This window comes from Desmodus rotundus, chromosome 1, assembly GCF_022682495.2.
Source record: "Desmodus rotundus isolate HL8 chromosome 1, HLdesRot8A.1, whole genome shotgun sequence".
In the NCBI taxonomy this organism is placed as follows: domain Eukaryota; kingdom Metazoa; phylum Chordata; class Mammalia; order Chiroptera; family Phyllostomidae; genus Desmodus; species Desmodus rotundus.
In genome coordinates this window covers 181,906,431-181,930,734 of record NC_071387.1, presented here as the reverse complement: position 1 = coordinate 181,930,734, position 24,304 = coordinate 181,906,431, and the positions used below count along the sequence as shown (strand labels likewise).

At 47.7% G+C, this 24,304-nt stretch overlaps 1 protein-coding gene across 2 annotated transcripts in view; it reads right to left on the bottom strand.

Moving 5' to 3' along the window:
* The window catches only part of UBE2QL1 (ubiquitin conjugating enzyme E2 QL1), a 39,406-nt gene extending 25,348 nt beyond the window's left edge, over positions 1–14,058 (bottom strand). The window contains exons 1-2 of one of the 2 annotated variants that reach the window (XM_045186418.3): positions 12,508–14,058; positions 2,599–3,202 (exon numbers count right to left, since the gene is read on the bottom strand). In XM_045186418.3, coding sequence (XP_045042353.2) covers positions 3,023–3,202; positions 12,508–13,284 — 957 coding nt within the window. In that variant the 5' untranslated portion in view covers positions 13,285–14,058 and the 3' untranslated portion in view covers positions 2,599–3,022. Of the gene's footprint in view, positions 1–2,598; positions 3,203–12,507 lie in introns of those variants that run through there. The other variant, XM_024578511.4, reaches the window with a different exon arrangement.
* Positions 14,059–24,304: the final 10,246 nt, after the last annotated feature.

Genomic DNA, 24,304 nt, shown 5'->3' with positions numbered 1-24,304 from the left:
CCACGGTGACTGGGTAGCACCATCTATCCCCTTTTCAACAGGTCTCAAAGGGTTAAACGACAGCCACCTGCTCTTGTGTAGTCTACTCAAGGGCAATAGAGTCAAGTGCTGACTAACAGAACCCTGCTGGGTTCCCCTTGTCCAACTAAGCCCACTGACTTAACCAATGGGGGCACTGGCAGCCTTGGAGACTCTGAATGGTGCGTGGTTGGTGCCAAGGTGTGGCTTGATGGCCCTTAATATTTCTTTTGGGATAGGGCAACTGAAATGATCTCAGACAAAAGATTCAATGACAGCTAAATAATTAGCTTGTAGGAAAGAGAAGGAGACATAAGACAATCTGAGCAATGCAGGTAGACCTGTTTCTGGTTGCCCATCATGATGCTGAAAACATCACAAACCTAAAGGGTAGTTATGGCAACATCAGCCAGGCCCACACACTGCTTTACAAAGTGTTACAGTCTCCCCTCCACACAGACGGTAACATCCCTTCTTAGAATGATCTGCTCTGCAGGCTAAGAAACACAGGGGACAGGACGCTTCATGCCTCCAATGATTTCAGATGCTGGATTTCAGATTTCAAGATTGCTAAACTATGGAAAAATCATTGTGAGTACAACAAAAACAGCATAAAAATCCTGGAGGATCAATGAGCTGTATACCATCCCTTCTGCTTGGGAGAATGGTGTTCTACCCCTCTGAGTCCTGAGAGTTGGAAAAAGTGCTGGAGACATCTAGTCACTCTCCTACCAATGTAGGAAGCCTTACCGTAGGTGTGGGGCCTATGCCCAGGGCCCGCATGAGTTATAAAGAGAAGGGAGGCAGGCACTGGTGTTCCACTATTAAGTACTCTCCATCTGTCTTACTATCCTATATAATATCCCAGAGGTTTCTGAGAAAATTCAGTAATTTCTGCAGGTGGAACATTTCAACAAGATTTCTCTTGAATGTCACTAAACGGAAGGCCTTTCTTATGGCACAAGAAAGGCAACCCTAACTCGCTACGGCAGCATTCTCTTTCAGTTGTACTGAGGCAGTAATTGTGAGCATTGTTGAGCCCACAGCATTTTACAAAATTTTAAATTCAACTTCTGAATCAGCTTTCCATCTTGAAACAAACTGGTACCCACAGAGCTTTCAAGTGGGCATGGCATTCTGTGATGAAGAAAAAATCTCAACAATATTTCATGGCTACCAAAGACATTGTATGCATTTCGAGATGATAGAGGCAAATGCTTTAAATAATAATATTTTCCCATGTAGTTTTCTAACGTAGCGGCACCAAAGGAAATCAAGGTAGTTTAAAAATACTACTAACAAAATTCTTGAGAGAGCAAAGTTGTAAAGGAGAAAAACCTGTGGCCAGGTGATAATATGATCAGCGTCACCATCAGAAATCAACTCCTCATGATGCACAACGACTTGATGATAACAAGCCAACAGAGGCAATGACCACCGTCCATAAGAAGAGGGTACAAGAAGCTCTCCTGTCATTTTTGTGAATGTTTGTAACATCATGGTCAAGTATGAAAAATTGGAGCCAACTGGATGTCAACATTGCCCTGAAACACTGAGAGTTACGAAACTGGAACCCTTTGTGTGACGGGCGTTGAATGTCAGCCAAATTCTGGGTCACTGGCCACCCTTTTCCTGTGTATTTATTTCAATAACAATTCTACTTAGGGAAGGAATATCTGCTCATCACCTCCTTTATGCCTGACCCTTTGCCCATCATTTTCTTAGCATCATGATTCACCTGTGAGGGGGTTTCTGTTCATCTTCAAGCGAGGTGCCTGAGGCTTGTGGAGGTTTCTGCCTGTCCGGCAGGGAAGCGAGCCGGGGGGTGGGGGGGGGTGGGGGGGGGTGGGGGGGGAGGGATGGCACCAAAGCCCTGCCGCTGCCTCCAGGCCCAGCTTTACCCTCACCCCACCCAAGAACAATGGCGAAACTGAGTCATATATGCGGCTCCTAAATCTTGCTCCCAGTGATTCTGGCCCCGACCTTCACAACTAGCTGGAGTTCTTAACCTGGGGCCCACCCACCCCCAAGGATGTATAAACCTGGGTGGGAAAAATGTCTTTACTTTCATTAACTCCTGATTGCAATTTAGCACCTAATTATGATGGAAAGTGACAAACTACAGCAGTATCAGCAATGCCTTGACTTTGTCACCAATAGAGAAATTTTAGATTAAAAAAAAAAATCATGTTATAGTTGTAGATATCTTGAAATGTCATCAGTACTTGTTACTATGTTTAATTAGGAGAGTTGTTGGACCTGCCTCTAGATCTTGAAATTGAATAAAGATATACCTTTTAACTTCATATTTTAATCATGTTTTTTAAAAATATTATAATTGTATTTTGGTATACAGTAGTCCCCCCTTACCCATGAGGAATATGTTCCAAGACTCCTAGTGGATGCCTGAAACTGTGAGGAGTACTAAACCCTATACAGGCTATAATTTTTCTACACATACACAGCTATGATAAAGTTTAATTTATAAATTGGGCACAGTAAGCGATTAACAATGATAACTAATAGTAAAATAGAACAATTATAACAATATACTGACATAAATGTTATGCGAATGTGGTCTTGCTCACAATACCGTATTGTACTGTATCCACCTTTTCACTTAAAGGAAGCAATGTGTGGCATCTCTCTGGCATGTCCAAATTGCCAGCATCACTGCCCTTGTACTCAGAGGACATTTGAAGTCAGGGTGACTTGAATGCAAGCACTTAAGACACCAGGACAGCTGATTTGATACCCAAGATGGCTACTAAGTGACTGACGGAGTGGAGACTGAAGACAAAGGGATGACTCATGTTCCAGGTGTGCGGGAGGCGGACGGAGCAAGATTTCATCACGCTGCTCAGAACGGCACGCAATATAAAACTTATGAATTGTGCATTTCTGGAATTTTCCATTTGATATTTTCAGATTGAGGTTGACTACAACTGTGAATAAGGGCGAACTACTATAACTACATTTTCTTGGAGAATTTATGAATTTTATTTTATGCATGTAAAAGCATTACTCTGAGGAGGAGTCCACAGGTGTCCGGATGCCTAGGGGCTGTGCAGTCCTCCACGTGGGCTTGTGGGGGCCAGAGGTGGCAGGGAGGGGTTCTGGGGCCCCCTGCTCCTCTCTGAGTGATCTTCAAGAATAACCAACAAGAGGCCTCCGTCTCTCTTATCTATGAAAAGACAGATACCAGGATCCTCTTTTAAGTAGAATTACTAAAAATAAATCACCTTAATTCAATCCAGCAGCGTTCAAAGTCACTTCTTATTAGTTTTATTTATGAACTGAAATTATTTTCTTTAAGCTTTATGTAATTTTATTGGTTGATGCTACAGTTAAAGAAACTATCTTTTATGAGCCCTCCAAGATTTTTCCAAAGTACACATTAGAAATTAATCAAAGGGAAACAAGCAGGTCTGTGAGGGGTGGGATGGCAGCGGCCGCCCTGGGCAGCTCCTCTGCATCAGTTCCAGGCCGTCTTCCCACTGGACGCAGGGGCCTCCCCGGAGGGCCCTACTTGGCTGGGCTCTGCCTTCCCCAGGCCCCAGCGGAGAGTTCTCCCACACCCATGGGCTACACAAGAAGCTTCTCTGACAAACAGTCCCCTTCCCACAAAATGAGACTGAAGAAGTTATGATCGATTTAGTATTTTGTTGACTTTTTAAAAGTGGCATTTTAAAGGCTCACAGTAAGTCAGCTAGTTACAGTTAACTTAAGCTTGTAACAAATTCAGTGGAAGATTCCTCCGTGATATTTCTACTTTTCCCTGCTTGGGAAGTGGAATGGAGGAGGGCGTGTTGCAAAATGCAAAAGACATCAGCACAGATACACCCTTGAAGCAATTTATATGTATTTTGTACAATTACTTCCCATTCCTGACTGCTGCGTCCTGGGAAGCAAAGTGGGCGCCCAGCTTGACACACAAAATTTGTCCTAATTGCCCTTCCAGGCATCAGTAAGGCGAAACTAATTGTTCTAATGATTATGTCTGACTTTATGCACTAGTAGTAACTGCTTTCTGTTATAACCAATAACAATCAATTCCATAACTCCATGTTCTGAGTTTTGGAAATAGATGAATTTCAAGATCAAAAAATGGCAAGCACCGCCTTAACAATATTTGTCTGGAAATTCTCCCTTCAATTTCCAAGTGAGAGGAATACACTTCAATTTTAAGTATAATCACTCTCATCAAAGAACTCTTAATTAAAAAATATTGAGAATGCTTGCCAAATATTGTGACAGAGAATTAGTATTAGTTCACAGAAATTATTTTTTAAAGAAGGAATTTCTCCAGTCTGCGTGGTATCCACCAATGTAACCATTATGTTAAAAAAGCATTTCTTCCTTGAGTTATTTTCAGAATCTTTAAAATGCCTTTCCTTTTTGTGTATTGAAGAAATAAAGGAGCAATAATTATCTTTCTCCTACAGTCTGAAAGAATTAAAATATTATTCCATTTTGCATAATAGAAACAAAAGCTTATGGTGAATTTGAACCATTCTAGGTGTCCAGCTTTGCTGATAATTCAGGACCGTGTTAGACTGGATCAATACATGATCTCTTCCCTTGCAGGTCAATTCTGGGTGTTGCAGCAAACCCAAGAACAGTATCATTGCCAAGGCTCCCCTAATTTGCACAGCGGCCCCCAGGTACAACCAAGCAGCATGTGCTACTTGGTGGGCTGGCTTCCACTTGCCAATCCCACAGCCCATCAGAACTAGGTGGCTCTGGCACTGGACTGCTTTGTGGAAACTCAGCTCTGTCCTTTACTAGCTATGTGCTTTGGGCGTGCCTCAGTTTCCTCCTCTGTGAGATGGGAATAGCAATAGCACTCATCTCATAGGCTGCTGCAAGGATTTAACCAAATGACCCATAAAGCATTTTCCACAGTACGTGGTAACATTCACCATCTGATGTCACATTGCTTTATTGTAGGAATGGTTGAGGGCTGTTTGCAGAGGGGTTGGAGTATCTCGCAGGGTTTTGAAGGATAGCCAAGGGCTCCCCGGGTGTATGGGGGGAAAGGACTTTCCAGATGGGGGCACACCTGTGAGCTAAGCAGGGGACGAGAGAACCAGCTAGTGTGAGTGTTTTAGGGCTGGAAGGGCTGGTGGGAGAGGGACCTCCATGGAGGCCACTGCGGTGGAGGAGTGCCACCGTGGGTGGGTAGCGTTGGGGGCTTAGGCTCTGTGCTGTAAGGGTCACAGTCAAGGTGTGAGAATGCCAGGTCTGCATTTTAGATGAACCAGGACGGTAGCAGTAGGGAGGATGGAAGGAGATGGGGAGACAGCATGCGGGCAGTGCAGGCAGCCAAGTGGAGGTCACAGCATCTACTGAGGCAAGAGAAAAGGCGGGCAGGAAAAGCTGGGCTCAACAAGCACAAATGGAAGAGTCCCCATTAGACCTGCTCCCTGCCCGAGCCTCGACCTGCTGGGTGGGGACAACCGCACTTGGTTCCCACGCCCTGCCCTCTTCTTTCCATCCTTTGCCACATCATTGGTCCCAGATCTGCTTCGTCCCCCGACTTTCTCATTCTAGGGTCTTTGGTCCTCCTGCTCAGCTCACCTTGCTTCTTCCTGGCCTCCCAAAGTAGCCGGCCTGAGAGATGGCCAAGAGGATGAGACGGCACACAGAAGGGGAGTCACCCTGGGAATGCTAAGGGTGATGAGGCTGTAGCATGCAAGTCACCGCAGGCCCTCAGCAAATGGGTGCTGAATGTAAATGAATAAATGAATGAATGATTGAAGGAAAGAATGAATGAATGAAATGTGTGACAATGAGGGAAAAAAAGGAACAAAACCTTGTCCTAGTTTGCTGACTCCCTGGTAGGAAAGCATAGCCATTACTAGAAATATTTCTCCTATTACAACAACTGCTTTGTGTTTTGAGAAATGCCTGATCTTTCCATTTATTAGCAAGGAAACAGTGTTCAGAAACTAGGCCAGCCCCCAACGTTAGAGTCAAGCCTCACTCACCTGTAGGTAGAGTGTTCCTTCTGAGGAAGTCATATAGAAGTCTGAAGATGCTGCTGACCCCGGGACCCCACCTCTCCCAAGCCCCCAGTACACACCCAGCCCACGTATATTCAAAAAATGGGCACTCACCTAAATATTGAGCAAAGCATAACTGCGAAGCTGCCTGCCATGTCCAAGACACACGAATGGGTTTGCACCGTTGCCACTGGATGGTCATTCCTGTGTGTGGGGCACTTTATGTGTCTCTATTCACCCCTGCGTGCCTAGCGCTCCACACCCGCCGTGCGGATTAGCTGACTATCCACAGGTCTGCGTGGTCCGTACTCGAGTCCTCCCAGCTGTGTCTGATGAAGAGGGAGTGACCTGTCTTGAGCACATGTCCTTCTGCAGGGTTCACACCCCATCTTGGTCTACACATGCTGTCTAGAGAGGAAGGACTTGGTTTTATGATGGCAGGACTTCCAGGGGGCTCTGTCAGGGATGACAGAGGACACTGAGTCCAATCAAGGAAAAAGGGGAAAGGTTGGGGGTCTGAGTACACCCACCACCTCCTGAAGCTCCCTGCCATGGCTGCTGGTGGGAGGATGCATCTCAGATGAGTGGGCCTGGGAATGACGAAGAATACTGGTCCAGGAGGCTTTTCCCACCTTGGCCGCTCATTAGAATCACATAGGAGATTTTCTAACAAGCCTCTCCCAGGAAGTCTGAATCTCTGAGGGTAGGGCCCTGGCACTGGAATAATTTAAACACTCACCAGGGCATCGAAGTTACCAGCAGGCAAGAACCACTGACAGAGAGGAAAGGAGTTATACCAGTCACCCATACTCCTTCTGCCTCCTCACTACCTCATCGATGTAGCAAGATTCTAGGATTCAGATTTGAAATATGGCTCAAAGAGACCACTGTCACTAGCTGCTTTAAAAAAAAAAAAAGATGAGGAAAATAAGTCAGCCATCCCCAATGTGGTACCTGAGGCCGCCATACTGAATTCACACACACCTGTTCCTGCGGCTGAGAAAGGGCACACTGGTTCATGGCTCTCAGACTTTACAGTGAACTTCAACTCATTGTCCACCTTGGCACCTTGCATTAATAAAAACAAACATAAGCCCCCAAACTATGCTGTTCCTTGAAAAGAAAAATAAACCTCTCACATCCCTAATATAAACCAGGAAATCAAACAGAAATGCATTTGCATCCTCTTCTTGCAAGTTTAGATTCTCAGAAGTCCACAACTCAGGGCCAAGCAACTCGCTACTATTATTAACTGTCCCACCAGCCCCGGGAGGAGCGCAGTGCCAGGGAGCAGAGCTATGGGGCTGCCAAGTTGGTGTGGGACTATTTTTAGGATGTAGAGTCCTGTCTGCATCCTCCCACCTGCCCTACTTGGTAGCAGAACAAGCTATTTTTTCCCCTCTGAACAGTCAAGCACCTGGATATGTCAAGCCGCAGTGTCATTCTGGTGGGTAAATCTCTCCATCACCTACACATGGCACAGAACAAAACCACATGGTGGCTCACAGAACCCGTCCCCTGAAAGTCCACTCTGCTTGGGTGAGCACACATGTTACGCACCCCAGGTTATCACTGTTTATGCTCCAGGTTCTCCAGCCTCCTTCTAAAGGGGCTGCCGTGTCTCTCTTCCAAGGTGTACTCCAGGTTGGCCCTCCTGACCTTCCTCAGTGTGTCCCTGTGTTCACGTGATTGCCGTCATTTATGTTTGCAAACCAGCACAGCCTCTAGAGAAATGAGAGGTTAAACTGCTTAAGGAGTTCCTGTTGGGACTCCTTCTGGGCTGCACTGTGTCCTAACAAAATTCACGTTGGAGGCCTACCCCCAGCACCTCAGAATTTGGAGGCAGTCAAGTGAAACTGGGGTCATTAGGGTAGGCCCTAATCCAGTACGACCAGAGTCCTTATGAGAAGAGATTAGGACACAAATAGAAGGAAGAAGATGTGAAGTGAAACAGGGAGAAGACAGCCATCTGCACGTCAAGGAGAGGCCTGGAGCAGCTTCTCTGTCGCGTCCTGGGAAGGGACCAACCCTGCTGGCACCTTGATCTCAGGCTTTGGCCTCCAGAACTGAGACATTAAATTTCTGCTGCTTAAGGCCATCAGTCTGTGCTACTTTGTTTCAGCAGCCCTAACAAACTACTACAGGGCTTTTAAAGCATGTGTCAGTTATAACAGTTTAGAAGCCTGTCCATCCTAGGAACCCAAAGTGCTGTTCACCTTCACCACCTTTTTTGATAAGACCTGGAAATGTTGCAGTCATACGAAAAATGCTGTTTCTAGGCCTCGTACTTTGGAAGAAGTTTTGAAGATGACTTTGTGTGTGTGTGTGTGTACTCACACACGATTCCCGGGGACACCCGTGGTACAGTCCCTTTCAAGGCCTAAAGTGAACCTCGGAGAAGCACACTAGGACCAAAGGTAATCTGCGGAGCCCTTTATCTGCTCATCACATGCTGACGAGCGGCCACATCTGCCAGTTTTCTTTATGCAAAAGCCCCAGAGACTCGTGCTGTCAGGCAAATGCAACCATCCTGGCACCGCTGACCAATTTTTAGTTCAAATGCTAAGATCCAAGGCTGTTTCAGTCTTCTTGTTCTCAGTCTTCTGCTGACAGCTGGCTGCACATCTGTTTTCTGTGGACACAAAGGCTTATGGTGCAGGTCACAGGTCAGGGGATGGCCTGGAGAGTGCAAGGTGTTGGGTGGGCGGGCTCGACTGCCATTCCTGACAGCTTTTGCTCGGGTGGGTTGGTTTCCACAGCCTTGCCTCTCATTGTTGGTCCTGGAACATGAGGTTGCATTAACGCCACTTGACTGTGTGGAGTGGTGGTTTCCTCACCTGTGCAGTGACCATCAAAAGGGGGTCTAGCTAATGAAAAGGGGGACACTTGGGAGGTGAGCACGTGTGGAAACAGAACCCTGAGTAAGTGGTCCCTCGAGCAGCTTTTGGGGACCCTTCTGCTCATACAACTGCAAGAAGAGGGTCTCTTTCCAGTCTACCCCAGACTCCACACCTGGAGGACAAGCCAGTGAGCTCCGGGCACTTCAGGCAAGACCCTCCAGTGTCAGATTCACAGACTGTCCATGGTCATTTCTACCTCCGGCTGCCTGCTACATGTGAGCACCATGCTGACAGTGCACCTGACATGAGTTTCAAGACCAACTTCTAACATTTGAGTGTCAAAAGTCCTGTATGGGAGCTGTGGCCTGTCTCCTTTGGGTTTAGTAAATGACAAAGGGTTTAAGTAATGATTTAAACTTTGAACTCAGCCACCAGTTCATTTAAAAAGTACAGGGATTTTCATTCAATTGTCGAGAAGCAAAAGAGTCACCTAAAATGCTTCTATCAGTCAAAAGAGGCTTTGTCCTGGACAGTTGGCAAGTAAGCCAGCATGCCGCTGTCTCCGCATAGAATGTAGCACGTAAGACACTCTTACTGATTTAAGTGAAATTAGCCACAGCCCACGGAGCAGCACACCAGAGATTTTGATGACATGGGCCGAAGCGTCAGGTAAAGGCCTGGCGAAAGGACCGAACTGATCCTATGTGATGAACACCAACTTTTATTTTGTCCACAAAATGATTAAGCTGATCTGTTCAAAATATTACCAATGAACCCCTTAATACTAGTTTTCAATTTCTCTAAAGGTAAGGAAACAAAATCAACTTGGTGTGCCCTCAGTTCAGAAAGTTAAGCCGAGCAATTATGAAAGAAAAAAAAAAAGGAGCCTTTTCTGACTTTGTCACTTAAGAAAAACGAATCCTAAAAAGAAATGCCAACAGATGGAGGAATGTACTAGAATGAATGATTCATTCTTTCAGAGTAAGTACTCGTCTGACAGCAGCAGTCCTGTTTCTCTGGGCAAACAGAATCAGGTATTCCGAGCGCCTTCCCAAAGCCTAGTCCCTTTCACTGTGTGGTCACTTGGTAACCACAGTGCTGCGGTGAGTAGTCCGTAGGTAGGGTGTTCGTAAGGGTGGGAAAGGCACAACACCGCCCAGATTCCTGAACCGCCTCTGTGCGCAGAATCCTGCAACATTGTTGACTCCATTTCCTACTCTTACATTGAGTTTCCAATAGTTTATGCACACCCTGCACTCCTCTCTTTTGGATGTTAAGGTCAGCATGGGAAACGCAAGGAAATTGAATTGGTATTTAAATAACTTGCTGAGTTCTCACCTTCATTTCAGATATTGTCTGCACTAGAATTTAGGACAGGTAATATAACAATATGCTAGGTGGAGGACCCTGTGTTCAATTAGGTAAGATTTTGAAATGAATAAATGAAATTTTATTGATAATTACTTTCATCACTGAGGGCTCTAACTTGCAAGCTGTATGCAAGACTCTCAATTTAATTACAAGGAAAAGGAATACAGATACAAGGGCATGTCTATTTTAATAGAAGTACACGGGCACTAACAGAACACTTATTCATAACATTAATGTAAACATGGAAAGCACTTAACTTACTAAGACATATCCTATAAAAAAGAACTTTCTTCGTTCTCATTTGAGATCTTTTTTTCCTGCATCTTTAAAAATGGAAGCTGCGGTCCAGGTGACCTCTAGGATCTCTTCCAAGTCTAAAATGTCGTGATCCTATGATTCTATAAAATAAATGACATTTTCCCCCGATCCCAAAAGTCACCTTCACTGTGAAGAATGAAAAAAGGTGAGAGATTGCTCCAGAGACTTCTGATTAGCAGTGATTTCAGAACCAAATGACAAACTCATTTCTGTGAAATATTCCTCCACATCCTTTGTACAAATTGTTTGAAAAATAAACGGAGTCTCCCCTATCATCCCCGTGTCTCGTATCAACTCACAGGCACCTTACTTTAAAGCCAGCATTGAACTACAGAACTGCAGATTCCTCTGACGTTAAAGAGTTAAACCTCGCTCAAAGATGTCTTTCCACACCTGTCACATTCATCCTATTCCATCCAAGAATTAAGTGGAACCTAAACCCCAGAAAAGATACTCTAGCAGGATAGTTACTTGGTAACACCAGACCTCAGTCAAGAATTAAATGCCCTTCTCCACTGGAGGTAGGATGCTATTTGCTTGGTACCCCAAGGTCTCCAGTGCTAGTGAAATCGGCAGAACAAGCATTATTTGATTAGTGTGAAAGATCTTGCAGTGAAAGGGACAATGGCAGGTGACAGGGGACTGATTGCTTCTGATATGCTGGCTATAGAAAGACCGAATTGAGGCCACTCAGTCTTTTAAATGAAACAATTGTTCTTTGTAAATCTAAAAGATGCCCATATAAAAATATGATTTTATTAAGTAATGTTTAATATTGACTTCGGAAAATATCAAACAACTCCAACACAATCAAGAGCACATAACGTGGAAAGATAAAACCTTCAAGCACCTGTCTACAGCCAGGTGGGAACATATTTCAGGAGATTTCATTCATTCTCTACTCTCAAGTCCTATGGGGTTTGTTTTCACTAAAGCTGCCATCTGGTGCAATAGGCGAGGAGACTCAGGCATCAAACTTGCTCCTTATTTCACTATTTAGAAAAATCTCTAGCTCTGATAAAGTACTTAACCACTGGGCACCAGGAGACCAAAGGAAGAAACAGGTCTGAAAGAGACCAAGACCTTGAATATCTATCTGCCCCAGAGGTGAAGGTCCTGGAAGGGGCAGGTACCAGGCATTTCCCTGATAGTCTGGCCTTGCCTCTTAAGGAGGCACTCATACCACACCTCTGCCTTGCCAGTGAAATTTCTCCAGGGAGAATTTCACCTTTAGTCTAGCTGCTGCTCAGGGAAAGCAAGCAGGGTCAGGGAGCAGATTCACCAGTGCGGGCAGCCTCTGGAGAGCACCCCACCTGCAGAGCACCCACCTGGGAAGTTGGGGAGGAAAGCTGTGTGCGTGTGCGTGTGCGTGTGTATGGTAGTAAACTCGGTTGGAGTTACACTTAAAGTTCCACCTTTACAGAGGTTATGGGGAAAGGAGATAAAAGAAGCAGGTGCGAGGGGGAGGGGGGGAATGGGAGAGGGAAGGAAGAGGAGAATGGAGGAGACTGGGGATGGAGAAGGAGGAAAGGCAGAGAGAGAGGGAGGGATGAGGGAGGTGCTGGGCAGGAAAAAGAGGAGTAGGTGGGGGAATGGAGAAGAGGATAAAGGACAGACAGGAGGAGAAGGGTGGGGCTGAGGGACGACAGGGGAGGGGGTAAGTGGGAAAAGAGGCAGAGGAGAAAATGGAGAAGAGGGTAGAACAGGGGAAAGCATGAAAATTATGGAGAGACAAGGACAGAGTGAGCAAACCGGAGGAGACAGGGAGAGACGAGCTCAAAAAGTAGGAAATGAAGATAAGGCTTTGGGAAAAGCAGCGGAGGCTCGGGGAAGTCTCCGGAGTCTTCCGGTTGGAGCCCCGCGCACAGGAGCACCCGGAACCCGGGCGAGACGGACAGACCCGCCAGCCCAGCGGGTAGGATCGCGGGCGCGCGCCACAGCCCCTTCCCGCTTACCTGGCCCTTAACCAGGCTGGCAGCAAACTGGCGCATCACGGCCTCCACCGTGTAGGCGCTGGACCAGCCTCGGGGCGTGAGCAGCTCCATGCAGATGGCACCGCCGTCCAGCACGTAGCCGTTCTCCAGGCGCGGGCTGAGCACCCGCATGAAGGGCGGCGAGAAGGGAAAGTTGTCGGGGAAGGTGAGGTTGAGCAGGATGAACTCGGTGTTGGTCTCCTTCATGTCCTGCCACAGCACCGAGTCCTTGTCCACCTGGTGCAGCTTCACGTTCCAGTCGAAGAGGCTCTCGTCCACCAGCTCCACGGAGATGAAGCGGTCGCTGAGGCGCGCGATGTCCTGCAGCTCCTTCATGAGCCGCCGGCTGCGCACCTGCGTGCAGTGCTGCTGGCGCGCAGCGGGCACCAGGCTGCCGCCCGCTGCCGCCGCCGCCCCAGCCGGGCCCGGCCCCGCCCTGGCGCCCGCCGCCTGATCCCGGGGGCCCCCGGCGCCCGCCGCCCCCACCGCCCCCGCCGCGGGCTGCGGCGGCTTGTCGCGCAGGGCCAGCTCCGGCGCGCGCTTGCCCTTGCCTTTGCCCGGCCCGGGGCTGGAGTCGCCCGCGCCCCCGGGGGGGTGCTGCTGCTGCTGCTTGTGGCCGCCGCTCTTGGTGCCGCTCTTGCCGCGCAGCGACGCGCTCTGCTGGCCGCCGCCGCCGCGGTGGTTGTGGTGGTGCTTGGGGTCTTCGGTGTCCCGGTTGTGCAGGCGGATGAGCCCGATTTTGCGGAGCAGCGTGGCCATTTTAGGCTCGGCGCCGGCTTGGGGCTTCTCTCGGCTCCTGCCCCGGGAGCCCGACAGCCGGGGCGCGGGGCGGGGGAGACGGGCCGACCACTCAGCGGGACGTGGCGCGGGTCACCCCGGGTGCCAGTGGTCGTGGCGCAGAGGAGCTGGCAGCAAGCGCGCTCTGCAGCCGCGGTATCGCTGCTGTCATATGACGGGGCCCGCTTTGGCTCGGGCTCCGGCCGCCCGGGGAGCGGAGGCGAGGAGTGTACGCGGCGTGGCTGGCTGTCCCCGGGCTGTTTCCTGGGCGCAGTCCCCGGAGCCCGACGTCTGCGGTCCTTTGTGCGCGGCCGCAGCCGGGCTGGTCTGACGTCCGAGCGCTGCGCGGGTGCGCGCAGAGTCGCCCACGGAGCCCCTAGGGCAGCAAGGTGGCTGCTGCCTCCAGCGGTGCGCGCCCGCCGGGCCGTGCGGCGTCGGCGGCTACCGCGGGGCCCCGACCGCTGCCGCTCGTGTCGCCGCCGCCGCTGCGGCTGCTGACATTGCAGAGGCGGCTGCACCGTCTGAGCCGAGCGCGGCGCGGAGGGGGCGGCCCTGCCGGCGGGGAGGGGAGGCGCGGGGCGGAGCCGCGGGCCGCCGGCGCTGTGCAGCCCCGCCGCCCTCCCGCTGCCCGTCTCCCGCGGCGAAACGCGCTCGGCCGCTGGGGGGAGACAGCGGCGCGCAGGGCTGATGGGTTGCGGACTGTGGGGTCTCCGCCCTTGAGGCTGAACTACTAGAAGAAGCGGAGGCGGAGGGGGGGACTAGCGGAAGAATGGGCACGCGAGAGAGGTACTAGGGTCGGCTCCTCAATATCCGAGCTCGCTGCGACCTCCCACCCCCTCGCCAGGGTGGGAGCCCCTTCCTCACTTAACCTCGTTAGAACCCTCCGAAAGGGAAGAGGTTCGGGAAAACCTGGAAAGCAGCCCGATTACTGATTGCCTGGGACCAGATGGACCCGTTGTCCTGGACAGCCGTTCTGATCCGACAGGGGCCCGGACTAGGGGGACGTTTTCGTAAAGACTGATCAAAGAATCCGGCCCGGGGAAGGAGGATGTGGAATCGCGCCGCCGCTATCCCCCCGAAGTCCTTGAAGTTAACCTGAAAGGGTTAATGTTATGCTAATTAACCCCTCGGCGCCCGTGGGCTCTCCTCCCTGGTCCCGCAGGCAGGAAGGTTCCTGCGTTCCAGAAAGGGGTCCCGGGAGGAGGCGACTGCCGAGCGCTGACGGAATTCTGATTCTTTTCCAAAAGGCTACGCGAAAACGCGTCCAACGCTGGCGCCCGTGGGCGCTCAGGGCGCGGAGCAGGCCCCTCTGAGACCCTGGAGTCCTCGGTACCCGTGGCTGACCTCAGCACTGCCCGCGAAAGAGGAGGAGAGCCTCCTTCAGCCTGGAGGCTTCCCTTCTTCCGCTCCCTTTCTGTCTTGAAACCTTGAAACTTATTTTTATCTGTGAAAATTTCAAGTAAAATGCATGTTCAGAGAGCACCAGAAGCTGAAACAACCTGGGAACTGGTGAAGCTTCAGTACTCGCAGGAAGCGCGCGGCCATGCAGGATCTGGAGTATTTGGTCAAGCCCCGCGTTGGTGAGAGGCAGAGATGACCTACGAAATACAGGAAAAATTCCCACGTAAACCTGAATGGCTCAGGACTCTAAACTTCACCGCTGTACCTGGTTGGATTGCAACTTGGGAGGCCTATAAGTTCATCAGCGCAATGTGTTCATTCTGTTGCCTCCATGATTTTTTAAAACCGCCTTTATCGTTTTCACTTTTTCCAACATATTAAAGATATTCGTTGTGAAAAATAACTCTTTAGGCCACTCTGGACACCAGTACGGGCCTGGGTTTGGTTTTCTGGGGTTGTCTGCTAAGAGAGCCAGGTGTCAGCATAATCCTCACAAGCTGTGGCCTGTGAGCAGGAGGTACCTGCACCCTGGAGTGCCGTTCCCTGGAGCGGTGACTGTACACAAAGGCACATTTTTATAGAGGCTGTTTTCAAGTAGGTGAACTGCGCGGTGCAGTGGCCCAGGCAAGACCAGTGGCTGGTGATGGAATTCCAGCTGCAACCGCCTGAAGGTCTATTTGTCTGGGTCTCATGGGCTTTTTCGGCGACTTTGCTCTATCCAGCTTTATTTTAAAAAGATAGGTTGAGAAGAAAGATAAAAATGTCTGTCTTAAATACTGTGAGTTCATTTAACCCAAGGGAAGAAGGGTATGGAAAGGTCCCATTTTATTGGTGAAGAGACTGAGTTTTGGAGAAGCTCAGCCTCTGACCCAGCTCAGCCATGTGCTTGGCTCTACACCCTGGTCCCTGTGCCTCTGGACCTGTGCTGGAGGCTGACCAGCTGCCTCAGCACACTGCATCCAAGGTGGAGGTGAGAAAGCCTCCACAGGTGTGACTATCAATGCCACAGAACCAGGCGACCTTGGGCGAGAGGCTCAGGGATCTCATCTGGTGTGGTTTAACAATGGTTTAACTGAAATACCGAGGAGCTGTCTATAAGGCCTTTATTTTCAAATGGAATTATTGCTAGGGTGATAACATAATTTATTGTCTGAATGCAGATTTTTCTTTGAGGATAAAAAGTCACAATTAATACTGATGCTGGGACAAGAGGCCAGAGCAGGACTGACCAACATGAGATGGCGGTCATCTTACTTTTTATCTATCTGTGACACAGAATCCCTGATCAACTCTTTACAGGGTTCAAGCCATATGGTATTTAAAAATCAGAAACAACCTTAAGTTACAATCAGAGGGAAAGTGTTAAGTAAATGATACCTAATCCACTTGAGGGTATATTATGCAGCAATAATTTTATAGTTATAACAAGTATATAGCAAATGAAAATATTTGCAACCTACATAATAATTTTGGGTGAGAAGGCAGCGTGCAAAATTATATTACCCTGTAGTTGCAACTACATAAAACTATGTAGAAAAAAAGACTAGAAGGAAAAACAGGAAAATGGTAACAGTTACAACGTCAGCTTACTCCCTCCTCAGTCCTCTAGTCCAGCGATTTTTACCCAGTGTACTGTGGCACACTGGTGTGCTGCAAGAAGGTTATAATGCAATACCTGACTATTTGTTTAGTCAGGGTCATTGACCTCTTTTCCCTTGGCTGTCAAATAAAAATGACAATCTAAACAACACAAGAAGTCAACACAACAACAGCCATCTGGTGTGAATGAATCAAAATTGTACCTATTTTTTTGTCAGATGAGCAAAAATATATTTTTGGTGAGCCACAGAATTTCAGAAATCAGTTTACGTGTGCCATGAGGTGCAAATCATCACTCTAGCCCATGGATCCAAACCTTTGCTTCAATGACATAATGGTAGGGCAGGGTAGGGAGAAGAGCCTGTGTGGTTTGTAAATCCACCTCCTTCTCCTATTCCAGAGGGTTCTAGAAAGTTTCAGTTCGCTAGCCCAACAAAGTGTAGAGGTTATGTTTTGTAGCTACAGTTATTCTATTCTATTTGATTTTCAAGTACTCTGAAAAGGAATATATTACAGTTATGATGAAAAAATTTGTCTCTAAGGACAACAGTGGGTCTCTGGCTCCTCCTCTGTTCACAGGTAATGATGAGGTGGGGAGAAGCCTGGTTAGGGAATGTCTGCAGAGGCCCGGGGCCAATCTGCCAAGAAAGGTAGAAAGGGAGGGAGGGGGGGACTCTGGTTATCACAATCGCTGATTGTCTGGGGAATTGCACTCTAACTGCCAATGACTCTCCCAAGAGCATTTGAATCAGGGGCCAGCTGTCTCCAGGGGCTGTTTTTGTAAAAGGATACAGATCTGGGGCTCACTCATTTATTCTCTGCCTCAAAGGACAATTTCCCCAACTGGCCCTGTTTCCTTGTGAGCCCCAATCTCATACAGTCACCAAGGCATCAACCAGACCACCCCAAAAGACCTGCCCTCAACTCAGGCACATTGTTTATTCTTCTGAACGAAGGTATTAAGGTCACTGTCAAAATGAAAAACAAAACAAAACATTTTCTGCCAAAAGAATTCACTGCAGAGCAGTATAGTGTGCTCTCTGATACTATCAGGTCACATAACCTATTATGCCATTTATGTATAGATCATTAAAGCTAGTCCTTAGAAGACACTTGCCATATTTCAAATGCCTTCCCAAGCAATCTTTATAACAACTCTAATTAAGTAAGTGCCATGTTTATCTCCTCTTTAGGTACAAGTAAACCAAGGCACCAAGGGTCAGCAGAGCCTGGTTTCCAACCCAGACATTTTTGGTTCCAGATGGTGCTGTAACCATTGCTCTATGAGCACCTACTGCATGCAGTTCCTATGGAGACAGCAGGGGAGGAAGTCCCGTCCTCCTGGAGCGGAGGTTCTGGGGTGGCATCCTTAGCACCCTCGAAGCGCTCCATAGAAAGATGCTCCAGCAGTCACTAAAGGAGAGCTTGAGGACACAAAGAAACATTCCGCACTCACCTCTGCATTTGTTCAAGCCACACAATGCGCACACCCATGTTTTTGTTGTTTAATTGAAAAATCAATCTTTCATTTTACAGCACAGACATCTGAAGTCACTGCAGTTGGGATCTTCCCCAAAGTCAACCAAGAGGGGGTGGGAGAGGGAGCCCAGTCCTGATGCCTTGTCTTAGGCTATCTTACCCTCATGGGGCCACATGCCACAGGTGAAGAGCAGGAGAGAAGGAGGAGAGGAAGGAGAGGAAGGCGGGAGAAGACAGAAGGGAAGAAGGTGGAGCATGAGGCAAGCACTGCCAGTCTGAAATAGCTGGTGAAGGACTTCCCTCATATGTTTTGTCCACCAGCACTTCAGCACACCCTTTCTATGTTTGGAGAGTTTTCCTCCTGTGGCAGATTGGATTTCCCAAAGCTGGCATATGTTGATCCCATCCCACATATTCTTTTTACTACTGACTCTCCCTCTTCTCACAGAAAGATGGGTGTTACGTTCCCTCTGATTGAGTCTGGGCAGGTGGAGTGTGAGAGCTCTGGTCAATAGAGTAGAAGCATGCAATGAAGCCATGTCTCTTCTAAGTCTGGGTCATAAAAAACAGCAGGCTCTGAATGCTTTCTCTCAGGGTAATTTAGCCACCATGTTGTGTGGAAGCCCATGCTGCTGACAGAGGCCAGGTGGAGACTGTCCAGCCTTCAGCCCAGCCAAGGTCTTTGCAGACAGCTAGCAGCACCCACTAGACATATGCATGAACTTGTCTTCAGATGATTCTGGCCGTAGCCTTTGAGACTTCCAGCTGAGGCTCCAGACATTGGGGAGCAAAAATAAGCCATCCCAACTATGTCTTGACTGAGTTCCCCATCCAAAGAAACTTTGGAGATAAGAAAGATTATTCATTTAGGCCATCACATTTTGGGACAATTTGTTATGCTCCAATAGATCATCAATACAGCTCCCGATGATTCTCACTTCCTTGAAGCCAGAAGCTTGATTTCCTAGACGCCCTTGCAGCCAGGCTCAGGCACATGAGTTGGTCTCAGACAATGCAATGAACCAGAGTGAAACTTCAGGTTACAAGGTGGAGGCCCAATGAAGGTTGGTCCCGGTGAGTGCACCCGGTGATCCAGCTTTCAGAGCCAGCAGCCACTCTTCCTGGGGCTTTGGAGATCAGATGGATGGTTCTACCTACATGCTTGTGCCCTGGCTGGAACAGTAGGGTCTCCCTGCTGGTTCAGTGATATAATCTTGGTGTTATTCTAATTGTGTAGCGTTCCCATCAAATTTCTGACCATCCTGGAGATTCTTCAAATGACATCTATCTATTTCTTTTGGTGGATGAATGCTACTGTTTGCGAGCAAGAACTCTGGTTTATACAACTTCTATCCTATTGAAACTGCCTTTGCTGAAAACAGTGCCTACACAGAGCCCCAGCTCCACGACATCCTTCACTGTGTACCATCTGCCACCCCCTAAATCACAGGGCCCTCTGCTGCTCTCAGTTCTCAAAGCCTTCACTTCAGTTTGCCATTTCCTGTACAAACCTAACTCGAGATGGCAAGAGGGTTTTATCTCCTTGCCAACTTGGATCAAGAAGTGGAAGCTGCCAGTGGTGTTTGGAAGGGTAAGTGTTGGATTGAGAAAAGAATGTGGACATCGATTAAGACTGTCTGCTATAAGCGAGCAGCATTCCACATACCAGGCTGTCTCTGACTTAACTGCAAGGATTCTGGAAGAAAACACCTTGGTTAAACTAATTCATGTGCAATTTCAAGTAATGTATAGCTCCCTGGGAGTATTTATATTTTACAATAATATACTTTTTATTAGTTACAGCACTGGTGAGTTTGCTTTCAAAAAGTGATGTAAAGGCTCAACTAAGAAGTTTATTTCTCTTATATGCAATGGGGCAGGGCAGGTACCACATGGCTTCCATGGTGGCTTTAGTTGCTGATTTTTGCTGATTGTGGAAGTGACTGTAACTAAAGTTACATACTCCATGGAAGTTACATATACCACCCTTCATCATCCCATTTCCTACCTAGTTCCAAAGGTCTGGGAGAGGTAGCTTTTGCTGGAAAGCAGGTGCCAGCTTAAACTCACTAGAAAGAAACAGGGCGTATGGACACTGGGGATCTGTTAGAAGTCCTCACCACACCTACTTTCCTCAGTGTTTTTCTTAACAGCTCAATTTAAGGGAGTAAAACTGTAAAAGGAAGGATTTCAGGTCATGCACACATGCAACCTTTATTAGGCATTCCCTCTCGTCTGCACCAGGCCAGTTCTCCACTCTGCCCTTCAATTTGGGACACAGGTTTCCACCTGCATAATTAACACTGTCTTGCAATTCCTTTGGAGTATACACTTTCTTCTATTGCGTGAGACATGGTATTCGTCCCCTTGAGGTGAACTGGGCTCTGATTTAGTGGCAACGGGAAGTGGTAGGTGAGTGCTGAGTCTTCCCTTGAAAGGCATCGTCCTTGGGTCAGGTAGCATGGGATCTTCAGGCAAAGGAGATTGGTGTTCTTATTCAGGTGAGGAGAAACTACTTCTTTTGGCAAGGGATGCTCAGAGATTTTTGAGTGGTAGTTTTCTCAAAGCTTTCTGAGTCAACCCAAATAAAGTCATTTCAATAGTCACAGTGCTTCTTCTTTACAATTGATGCCCCAGTTCACCAGAGGGCTGGCGTAATTGTGAATTCAATGTATTTTATAATTCTGCAACCTCAAGCACCAGGTTTTGGGACTGATTTTCAGCAGTACTAGTCCTGCAGCTCTAGGAGTTACGGCAATCTTTAGGGCCATCAATGGAGTGCTCTGCCTGCTCTGACTCTTCTTGAGAAGAGTTCCAGTCCCTGAGCTCGCCATTTGTCCTCTGCAAGCTCTCTCTCCACTGCAGTCAGAAGCTGCCCGTGTTGTGCTTTGCCGTTGTCATCATCACTCCCACCGCAATGGTCAAGGGCAGCAGTTATTTGCTGTCCCAAAGCTTCCCCCAGGCATGGCCTTCATCTCAAGGAACCACAGGTGGTGCCCATCATAGAATTGTGATGCTTCTCTTTTATACTAACTACCAAATCTCCACGGGCTTTGAGGCCATCACCATGCTCAAGGTCAAAGATGTTAGATAGTCATTCCAATCTTCAAACCCACTCCCGATCCCAAGCCCTGTACTAGTCAGGGTCCAGTCCATAACACACGGATATGCTAAATGTTTCCACAGATAGATGGTTGTCAAGGTTCTGGAGTATTTGAAAAGTAAAAGGAGAAACAGGGTGCTGGAGAAGTCAAAGGAGGGTTGTGCGCCTCCCCTCGCAGAGCTGGAGCGCAGGGGCCTATATCTGGAGCTGCCGCCAGTGCTGGAACGGCACCATCCCCAGGGCCTGCCTCCGTCTGCAGCTGCTTCACCTCCACTGCCACTGCAGCGACTGCCAGAGGCTAGCATGACATCTTAGCTCCTCCGTTAAGGTAAGACCTGCCGAAGTCAGGGGGTCCAATCCAACCCCGGGTCAGCGTGTGGACTAACTACCTGGAGGACCTGTGTGAACCGTGACAGTCTCAGAAGTGTTCCTCTTGGGCTATACTTAGCTTTTGGAGCAGAGAAGAAAGGACCCGAGATGGCTTTGGTAATTACGGAATATAGATTTTCTCTGGCAGTTGAAGGAATGCTTGAGTGATGAGATGAGTCATGCATTCTTTTCTGAAGAAGAAACTGCTTGGTCCTAAAGAGATTTCCAGAGATAATAATCTAATTTTCCCTGTCCTTTTCATCTTTGCTCGAGGCAAAGACAGTTACTTTCTGGTTGTGTGGAAGTGTGAAATGACAGTTGATATTGCATGTCAAGGTGGCATCTCTATTCAATGTTACCTTAAATATTAGGTCTAAATATAGGTCCAAAGAGAAAGAAAGGAAAGTCAATTCTGCTTCCTGGCACAGCTGAGGGGTGGTGAGTGAAATATTATAATTAGTTGAAAGTGAGAACATGTATTATAGTTATTGTATGCATTTTTAAAGCATTAGAATATATTAGAATCTTTTAAACTTTTTGCTATTTATCTTAGCAGCAGTATAAAACAGTAAAGGTTATCCTGCTCTTATGGGTGACAGGACACTTTATTCTAGATGCTCATGCTCTAGTCACCTATCCACAGGGCAGAAATAGTTAACACGGCCCCTGAGCCACTTACGCTAAGACAAAAAGCACTGGAAGAGCTGGGAGCTGGGTTAGACTGGCAAGTGTCACCGCTTCGCTCTCTCTGCTGGTGTGCTATAGAACGAACCGGCCCATCTAGTCTTGTTTGTTGCCTTGAGAGCTGGTTTTAATAGAGAGATGAAAGTCTGAGGCAAAGAGAGAAGATCATCACAATATCAACGTGCACTAAAACATACCATCTTTTCAAACAAGAAAATGGGACATTTTAGACATTTCTGAAAAGGGTCCATTTACTCCTAACGAAGTACTATGGATTTTTGACGTCACTGTGCATGTGTATGTTATAACCCACCCACGTATCTCATGTGTCCAAAACACATAAATTTCTTGCACAAATGTTTATAATTAAAATTTATTTTTTATACCAGATAAAGGACAAAATGAAACCCACACATAGTTTTAGAGGTATAGAGGCAACTCAGAGGCAGCAGTAGCAATCCAAAAATATCACTGCTGAAATAAATATGTGCTGGCTCAGCCACCAGCATCATCAATACCTTGCTTCCATCCAGATAAATGAACACGCTCGCACCCTGGGGTACTGTGAGATTCTAAAATCACGATGGGACAGTAACACCACGCACCCTAATTACAGCCTCTGTGTTCATCAGAATCATCGGCACGTGTGACACTGGCTTTTCCCATCTTTTTACCTAGATAACACGAATGTAAGCTAAGCTAGAATTTAGCCTGTTATTCTCTACCCCTGGCCCCGTCTGGGTATTTAAAAGAATTTTATGCTGGGTCTCTTGTCCTCTGATTTTCTGTGAAAGGGGCTCTTGTCACACATTAGGGATAAAACCCTTTCCTAAACCTCACGCCACGGATTCTGAGAAAACATTTGAGCTCAGTGACCCTATGGCATTATAATGGTCCTGGCTGCAGTCACGACTCTTTCCAGTGTGGGATGATCCTGGGGTCTGTTCCATGTATTGTTTGTGCAGTCACGTCCCTCCAGCCAGTGTGGGATTTCCCAGGCTGCCCAAGCTGAGAGGCACTGAGAGTCAGTCCCTGCCTGTACAGCAAATAAAGAGGGCAGTGGGCACCGCATATCACTACAACCAGAACGACAAAATGACAACTCATGGGAGACTGCTGCCCCTCCCTGCCTGCAGTGCCTGCCTTTCTACACAAGGAAAGATGCACAGATTGTTTCTGGTGAGGCAGCGTCACCTGTGGGGATTGCTTTGATCGGGACACAGCGTTTTCTATTTTAATACTCATTCCTGGATTAATTCGTTTATGCACACATTCAATCACTCAGTAAGAATGCATTCTGAAATGCTGTCCACTGACAGAGAGCAGACAAAATTGTATCTCACGTTGCCCTTGAAGATATTGGTTGTATATATTAAAACCTCTCTTTTTATTCTTCTAGCTTTGTTTCCTTAGATGTTAGTTCTTTGGTTAGGTTTGCTTTTGCTCTAATGTTTGGTGGAGATGTATCTCTGTGAATATGTGATTGCGCAGCAACCCCTGCTCGCCCCCTGAGAGCGGCAGATCCTGAATTTCTGGTGTTTCGTGACTGAGGATGAGGAGCACAGCTTCACAGCGAATGAAGTGGAGTTGGTCATCTGGGTGAGCAGCTTCCATTTCCTCCTGGGGTCCCCAGATGCACCAATGCTTTCTTCTCAGTTTGGGTGTATCTTCCAGTGTAGCCTATTGTTGGCACAGCCAGAGTCATGTAGGGACTGTCGCCTCCCTCACTCAGAACTAGCGCCCACCCCTGTGGCAGAGCTTGCATGCTGTGGCTCCCCTGCATTAATTTCTCTGACAGTTTGCTCCAGTGTGCTCTTGTCCTTTGGGGATCCCTCCACATTTCACATCCACTGATGATCCTCTTCCTTGTTTCCTAGCAGTTATGCCAGTGGGAGTGCAAAACACTCCAATCCGAAAAAGAGTTTAGAAGTCTCTCGTGAAGTTAAGCAGATGCCTAGCCTTTGATGCAGCCATTCAGTTCTTGTCATAACCCAGAGAATTGAAACCACGTGTCCAAAAAGACTCAGACATGCAAAGAAGCCGTATCACAATATTCAAAATACAACTGGAAGCCGCACAAATGTCCTTGGATGGGAAGATGGATGAACAGAATGTGATATGTTTATGCAATGAATACTACTGATAAAAAACTCAAATTACTGACACACACACGACATGAAAAATCTCACCATGAAATCATATATTGAATATATGTTGATTGAGAGAGGCGAGATATAAAAGAGTACATACTGCATAATGCCATTGATATGAAATTCAAAAATAAGCAAAACTAATTTATGGTAAGAGGAATCAGAACATCCCTTCCTGGTCTTTGGGCTAAGATCAAGTGAACTCAGAACAGAAGGT